The sequence below is a fragment of the Nuphar pumila genome, chromosome 11 (assembly GCF_984573655.1).
Source record: "Nuphar pumila chromosome 11, dmNupPumi1.hap1.1, whole genome shotgun sequence".
Lineage (NCBI taxonomy): Eukaryota > Viridiplantae > Streptophyta > Magnoliopsida > Nymphaeales > Nymphaeaceae > Nuphar > Nuphar pumila.
In genome coordinates, this window is record NC_143259.1 from 100,198,529 (window position 1) to 100,206,753 (window position 8,225).

Genomic DNA, 8,225 nt, shown 5'->3' on the forward strand with positions numbered 1-8,225 from the left:
ACTTATAATCTAACAAGATCCGACCTGGTTACATGTATCTGTTAGGTGTTTTGGATCCGGGTTCGGTATGGACTCTATGCATTCGAGTATGAAGCAGCCGATTATCTTACCTCTGACCATAACTGACCCCAGCCCCACCCATATAAATCCCTAGGAACCGAACACCATCCCCATGTTTATCATGAAAAATTGTCATCGTGGCATGCCTGGATCCGAATCTGTCAGGGTCGGATCCCCACGCAATGTCCAATGACGGTCCCATTTAGTGGAGATCCGAACCGAGATCTAAATCCGTCTTTTGTGCAGTCAAACACCGGTTTTCCTCCGACGATAGCGGTGTCCGAGATGGTGGCAGGACGGTTAATACTTGCAAAGATGAGCCCATTCTCATAGTCCTACTAACAACGCCTCTCAAAACGTCATGGTGTAGCACTTCCACGTATATCCACGTGGCAATCTACTATTTGTTGCAATCACAAAGGGGAGGCGTCCGGAATTTGCTTAAATATCAACGCCTGGGCGCCTCCGCTCTCAGATAAGAAGAAAACCCTAGCAGATAACGGCGATCCCTGGCCGGCCGGCGCAGAATATTCCGGTACATCTATCCCCCGTTTCCGGCGACCGTTCTATGATAGCCATCCCTGACCAACCGATCTCGGACCTACCGAAATCCCATACCGTCGGATAGGGATGATGATGGCTTCGGCGTGCGTGGACGCCATCGGTGTGCCTCCGGAGAGCTTCATGGACCTCCCGTCCTACCCCTCTTACGGTTGGCTCAGCCCACGGATCTCCTTCAGCCGTGACTTCGATGGCGACGGAATGAAGACTTCGTCCGGCGACTCACCTTCCAGGAAGATGCCGGAAAATCCGGATCCAGAGTTTTCCTCGGACAAGGATTTCGAGTTCCGGCTCGACGATCCGGTTGCGATGCTCCCTGCCGACGAGCTCTTCTCCGACGGAAAGCTGATGCCGTTGCAGACGCCCCTTCCGGCATTGTCTTTGCCGGCGTCCTCCCTGACATCGGCAGGGCAGATCCGCGAGTCTACCACGCCGGAAAAGCCTCGCTGCGGATCGGAGATCAGCATGTCGGAGTTCTGCGCGCTTTCGCCAAAGGCGCCAAGGTGCTCCAGCCGGTGGCGGGAGCTCCTCGGCCTGAAGCGGATGCAGAGCCCAAAGCCACTGGAGACAGCATCCGCGTCGAAGATCCCGGCGACGGCGACATCGACGACAAGGGCTCCAAGGTCGCTGAAGCAGTTCCTGCGCGGCGGATCCGATCAGAAATCCTGCTCGAGCGACGCTTCTTCTCTGAGCCTTCCCCTCCTTTCCGCCGCGGTAGCAGCAGGCGACTCGGACGTAGAATCGGTCTCCGTCTCGGTCGTTTCCTCCCGAATCTCCCTCTCCTCGAGCTCGTCCTCGTGCCCGGAACACGAGGAGCCGTCGAGGTTCTCGATCGACTCGGAGAAGGCGAGCCATAAACCTAACCCTAACGGAAACGCTATCCCGAGCTCCAATGCCCTCAACCGGACCCCTCCCAGGGTGAGGGTGAGCTCTAACGGTAACCCCACCGCCAACGCCAGGTCACGGATCGGGAGGAGTCCGATCCGCCGTGTGCCGGAGCCCGACAGCATTCCGGCTCGTGGCGCTTCTGTCGATAGCCCAAGGATGAATTCGTCCGGGAAGATCGTCTTCCAAGGTCTGGAGCGGAGCTCGAGTAGCCCGAGTAGCTTCAATGGCGGGCCCAAGAGCGTGAAAGACCCGTATTACAGGCACAGGGATAGCTGGAGGGGGATGGAAAGGTCCTACTCCGCGAATGTCCGGGTCACGCCGGTCCTGAACGTTCCCGTTTGCTCGTTGAGGGCTTCCGGGTCGAAAGGCACGATCTTTGGATTGTTTTCGCAGCAGAAGAAGGAACCGGTCAGGTCGAGTCGAGGCAGGAACGATAGGGTTTGAGGCTGGAATATGTTTCTTTCTGACCCACTAATCTTTTTGAGTTTCTGCTTTTCCTTTGTTAGTTTGACAGTTTTCATGTAAATATAACTTTATTTTTAAATAGATGGGAGTTGTTCGATTGATGCCTTGTTATTTTTATTTTTTCTCATTGTTGAACTTAAAATGCGTGAGTATCAACCCTAAAGATTGGCTCACCAGAGCTTCTGCTGATTGGGTGCTCTACGTTTGATTTGGTCCAAGTGTTAGGGCTATATAATAATTTTCCTGGCTCCTGGTGCTACATTCTGATATCTATTTCTGAGGAAGTAAACAGGAAATGATGAGATATGAAAACTCTTATCAGAGGCACTGTAGTTACGGTGCTATGCTGAATAGTTTTGCACGTCAGTCTGATCCTTTTCTTCCTCTGTTATTCTTAATGACCACTTTTTGTTTTCCCCCTTCTCCTTTTTACTCATTTTTGTAATTTTGATATACTTTATCTAAGCTTGGTTATTGTTAATAAATGGTTCATATTTGTTTTTTTCTCTTTCATCGAGGAATCTCACCTCACTAAAAAGAAAGTCATTTTGTTGTTTCGTAGGAGGTCATGTGCTTATCGACGGTCGAGGTCTGATGGGATTCCAGCATCAGTCCTCAACTTTATCGTAAGCTAAACAGATTAGGGTTTGTCCTGTCTACCTTTCGCTTTCCCATTCTCATCCACAAATGGCTTGCGAGTGACAGGGCAGCCCCACATCGAAACTTTCGTTAATTTTTTTCCTTGTCTCTTACTATTTGTTTATACTGTGAGGCTATTCAGTTTTTTTATCTTACTATTTATTTATAGTGTTGCTCATAATCCGCCTCTATTTTCCATTTCCTTTATCTGCTGGCATTGAGGCGAGCTCGGTTCTGACAAAAGGGCTCGGTAAGGGTGGTGGTTCTTATCCTTCCCTTACGAGAAGCCTTTGGGAGCATCGACTAATGGGGTAAGTTGATTCATAGTGTAATTTTCCGGTTTATAACATTTATCGGGATATAATGAGGTAGTTGGGATATCATACTGAGTTGAGAATGTAATTTCTTCAGCTATCCCCTTTACCTGGATATGTGGGTGCATAAAAAAACTCCCTGAACATCCTTGAGGTGGGGGCATGGATGCAACTACTTATCTAAAAAACTGGGATAAGTTGGCAAATTTGAATGCCAGAGCATACCACAGTATTCCAACTTGTGCCAGTTTTCTGGATAACTAATTTCTTCCAAGCCATCTTTTACTGGGAATTCCAATGTCTTTATATATATATATATATATATATATATATATATATATATATATATATATATATATTTCAGTAAGTTTTTTATGGTTTTGAATGTGAAGTGAATAATTAATTCTCTCGCTTTTATTTTCTTGAGAAGTCCGGGTGCAGGGGTAGCTGCCTGACATTCTACTTATTTAAGTTTCAATGGGGTTAACAACGGTTGGTCAAAGCTGCCTTCCCTGTGAGCTGTCCTGGCTCTCATTAGTTTATTGGTCTCCCTTTTCCATACATATTTATAATTTCTCTTTTCTCCCCAGCTTTCAATTTTTAGTTTCTTGGAGTTAGTCAAGCCATTTTGGTGTTTTTTATCTATTGATAAAGTTTCTGTTATCTTTTTATATGCACATGTAGATTCGATTTGGTGGTCACTCTCTATACATCCAACTTTTGATAGGCTTGCCAAGTTTTCTGTATCCGTGAAGGAATTTGTAAGCCTTACTATTTTAATGCTGGGGGTTTTGGATGGGATGTGGTGTGCAGTTCTGTAGAATGCAGTAGTATCATTATTTGGTAGTAGTCCTTTTGTATCTTCCCTTGGATAACCATTTAAAAAAATCGAGTCTTTTCTCTCCAGATCACGTTCGTAAGTTGGCTGCTGGATTCTCTTCCACTTTGCTCTGTTCATTTTCTGCAATTTTCAATTGAAAAAAATTAAACCTCTTCTTGGATCTAGTGAACCGTGGACGTATGTCATAGTTTAAATGGTGCTCTGACCCGCTTAGCAAACACAGAGAGTGGTCCCCTGGACCTGGTCAAACGTGCATCGTTTCTCTAGTCGGTCTTGGACTTTCCCCAGTTAGGTGAAAGTTGCTTGAGCCTACTAGTCTGCTCAGGGCCCTTGCATGACTCATGAGTTGCCGAGTCTAGAATCAATTGAATGGGTGGGTAACGGGGTCTTTTTGATTGCTTAAACTTGACTAGGGTCACCTTTTGTGATTATACTCTGGCGACTGCTGAGTGACCTTGTCAACACTTGAACTCGGCCATTTTTGTAGGTTTCTTTGCTCCTGTACTAAATCTAACATGGTAGGGATAGGATGAAACAAGCAGTCTGTGCTCAAGTATATATAGGCATTTCCTAGTCTAGCTGAGCTCTTCTAGCTGCCATGATTCAATGAAGTTGGTGAAATACGTAATCTTGATGTGGACATAGGGATAGGCTAAATTTTTTCAGGAGAGTGGAAAATGTTGAGATTGATTTCTCAGCGCAGTGAGAGTGAAAACAGGTTGATTAGATGCATTTAGCTGGCCTGAGTAAGTGGTTTGTTGCCTACGGGACTCCACTTAGTACTCTCTCCATCCCAAAGTCCTCTAGTGGTGCTTGCACAACAAAACAGAGAGAACAGGTCCAAGATGACCCATCTTTTCAAGTGGCAGGTACATAATCTGTGCTTAGCATTTGAAGGGTTTTGGTGGTCTGCTGCCCGTTGTTTTTTGGGGCAATACCCTCCTTGTATTTTTTGATTGCTTTTCAAATGTGGATGATGAGGGGATCGCATTATTGCTCTGGATGTGACACTGGGGATTCCAAAAAACGCACAGAAGGAAACGTCTGCATCTGTTACCATTTTCAGCAGGTATCGATTGCTGGCAATTACACTCTGACCACCCACAGCACCATTTTTTGTTGGTTTTGGTACTCTTGCCTCTGTAATCCCCCCCCCCCCCCCCCCCCCCCCCCATATTATGGGCTTTTGCTTTCCAGAACTGACCCCTTCTACGCCATGTGTCAACGCTGTAGGGCTCCTTAGACCAATATTTACCAATGATAAACTTGGTTGATGTGATTTTATTTTACCATGTCATTCAAACAAAGATAAAACCAGGTAAATTTTTCGAGTTCCTTCGCTTGGACTGACAGTACCCCTCCTGTTGTGTGGTCCCACAGAGGGCCTTTGTGTCAACCAAGGTGCTTCATCTTTGGACTGCCCCATTCTGTTCTCCTGGCTGCTTACCAGGTTGGTGCAGGAAAGCAGGTTGGTGGGGTCATGATTCAGGTTAGTAGCTAGTACAGATCATCTTTGCTTTTGCTCCTCATCCTGTGGTGCTTGGGTATGACCTTGGCTATTAGCTGACTAGCTATATTGGAAGTGGTATGGGCCGATGGAGCTTTTTTTTTTTTGAAAGGCAAGCTGGGGTTAGGCAGACCCCCACTTGTTACACAAGGTACCATTGGGTTTTTGAACTTGCACAAGGTGACGTGCATTAACAGCTCCTACCAAACAAGCGGAGCCCCCGTTGGTATGGGGGCGATGGAGCTTTGCACGGGTTGGTAGGTCCACAAAAAAAAATGTGTAGCTGTCTGTCCGGATTATGCATGATGATCTTCTTTGGTTCATTTCGTTTTAGTGTACAAAGAAAAGGGAGGGAGGGAGAAAAAAGAGTCTTGTTGTGTATGTAATATGTGACTTGATTCAAGAGAAACTATTCTTGGAGATGGATGACGACTGCGTATGGGTAATTTTAAGTGTGGGTCTATCAGTACGATTTTGAAACAAACATGCTCATCAGCGGACCAGACCTATCAGGCGCAGTCCCATACCTAATATTTTAGGCCCTGACGGGCCTCAACCTGGTCCTCTGTAGTTCAGATTAAGTGGGCCCATCTGATCTGGCTTGAACATGGCCTATGTCCAGCGCCTATGCGTAGCCTATAGACACATGACTAGGGAGTTGTAGAAACCCCTACCAGTTTATTGCAGACTTGGAAATAGATACAGAATTTACAATGTAGGAACTCAGTCTGGGCTCTTATAATGCCAGATAAGATCCGAATGAGAGGAACCAAGAATGGCCAACAAGCGTGCCATACTATTCATTTCCTTAGGAATACAGTTAAACTCTGTTTTGGTAAAATTTAGCAGAATATCGATAACCTGCTTGAGGTCCTCACTCTGACATCCCCTGTTCTCCATATGTTGAAAAAGTTCACGCCCTTGATCTTTCCAAGTAGTTTCTATGATCAGCTTGCAAAGAGGCGGAAGGTCCCTTATGATCCTAACCCAACAGTCGCATCCTCTGTTCCTGGTTCTTGAATTTGAGCTATAGCACCCTGCTGAAAGAAAGTGGCCTTGATGATCACGCACAGTGAAACCTATATACCAACGAGTTCTGAAAATGCTAGATATGTTAATCTTTAACCAGTCAGGAGGGGGATCCCATCGACCATCACAACGCCAGAGACAGACAATGGGATGAGCAGAATTCTTACATAACCGCAGGATGTGTTCTCCAATGGCTCTGATGCAGCGGTGGAGGATGACAGGCGCTTCCAACTGCATATTTTCAAACGTAACTGTATTCCTTATCTGCCATAACTTCCAGATGGCGATCTGGAAGGAGACTAACCATGCCTGGTTCACTTACTTCTCCTTGAAACGATGATTACTCCAGCATTTCAAAAAGTGAGAAAGGGAACTTGAGGGTAAGCACCATCTGTTAAATCTTCTGCAAATTAGTTTCTAGACCTGCTGAGCAACAGAGCGGGAAGGATGTTGGAGGCCCGGAGATTCTGCTGAGCAACAGAGCAGGAAAGAAAAACATGGCCCGGAGATTCTGTCTGCTTCTTGCAGAGAACACATATACTGGCCATGGAGAACCCAAGATGTTGGAGGCAGTCCAGAGTGAGAAGACGGCCTTCCATGGCCAGACGCAAAGCTGCTTGATGGGATGGTGGTGTCCCTTACACCATACGGACTTCATAAGGGGATGCTTTGGAGAGTTTTTCCAAGTGACCTTCCAAGCTACAGATGTTGCAAATGCTGGGGAATCGGCCATCAGAACTTCGTCTTCCTCAGCTGCATCTATTGTTAGAGAAGACTGAGTTTCAGACATTGGACAAGGTATGCTGAATAATGGAGATAAATCTTTGATGATATCATCATTGGAAAGAATGTCGCCTACTGATATTGGATGTAGATACTGAATGAGCGTTTTGGAAATGGGCATTCCCAACAATTCGATCAAGGCCTTAGAGTTAAACCCAAGGATCTACCCTCCATTTGATTTCTAATTTTAGCTACCAAATCTGTTATTCATTCCACATAAATCTTAGACTCCAATCCAATTCCTTGGAATATTGAAGCCCATCCACACAATTCTCTCTCTTCAATAGTTACAGATATGTGAAGCATCCCGCCTCCAAGAAACCACCAGTGTCATACTTGAACCCAGATGCCACGAAGCAGGTTATATGCCCCCCCCCCCCCCTCCTAACACGCAGGTGCGTGTTCTCGGGTCTGAATGAGCACAACGTATGTAAGCACGTGGGGCTCGTTTCTCCGTGTGTGTCGGCATCACTTAGCATCGAAGTCCCGTTTATTTGCAAAGACTTAAGTACCCTTTTTCGCCATTAGTGCCATGAAAAGATGTTTTGAGTAAAGGACAAAAATGTCCTTCCACCAAAAGAGAAAAAGGGTTAAAATCATCATCGTTTTTGCCCTAAGGAGTAAACGATTATGCTTTAACAGATTCTGTTTTAACAGGAGCTTCTCGCAATGTCGCCCTAAACGTTCCGGTTCACCCTTTGACGATGCACCATCTGTTGTAACAGAAGCTCCCTTTGACGATGCAGCCTTTGATGTCGCCTGCTGTCGCGGGATCACCCTTTGTCGTCGTCTGCTGCCATCGGAGCACCCATTTTCATTGTCTGCTGTCGTCGGAGCATAGTCGGAGCACTGTTGCCACTATCAACTGCATCTACCTTCTAGGTGTTTTCTCCTCCACTATCGGATTAGCAAAACTTGTGTTCTTTCAGTGAGTTTTGTGTAAGGTTTCGTTATGTAAACAAATCGATTTTCGTTATGTAAATCTGACTGCTAAATCTTACAACTGGTTATACTATTCATGCTAAATACTACCTATTTTCATACTGAACCAAATTGATTTGTACATATCCACCTTTGTCGAAAAATAGTTGGCACGATTTGTTTTTATGAAGGTCAAACATTACAACAATATATACTT

At 45.7% G+C, this 8,225-nt stretch overlaps 1 protein-coding gene and 1 non-coding gene across 2 annotated transcripts; both read left to right on the plus strand.

The window, feature by feature from the left end:
• Window positions 1-539: 539 nt before the first annotated feature.
• LOC149822596 (uncharacterized) lies at window positions 540-2,070 on the plus strand. The gene has a single exon (XM_089981155.1). It carries the CDS (start codon window positions 691-693, stop codon window positions 1,951-1,953), a length of 1,263 nt encoding a protein of 420 aa, XP_089837281.1. The 5' UTR covers window positions 540-690; the 3' UTR covers window positions 1,954-2,070.
• Window positions 2,071-2,261: 191 nt separating this feature from the next.
• Window positions 2,262-2,353, plus strand: LOC149822597 (small nucleolar RNA Z122). Its single transcript, XR_016426261.1, has one exon. It is a non-coding gene; the product is annotated as a small nucleolar RNA Z122 (small nucleolar RNA).
• The last annotated feature ends 5,872 nt before the right edge of the window (window positions 2,354-8,225 follow it).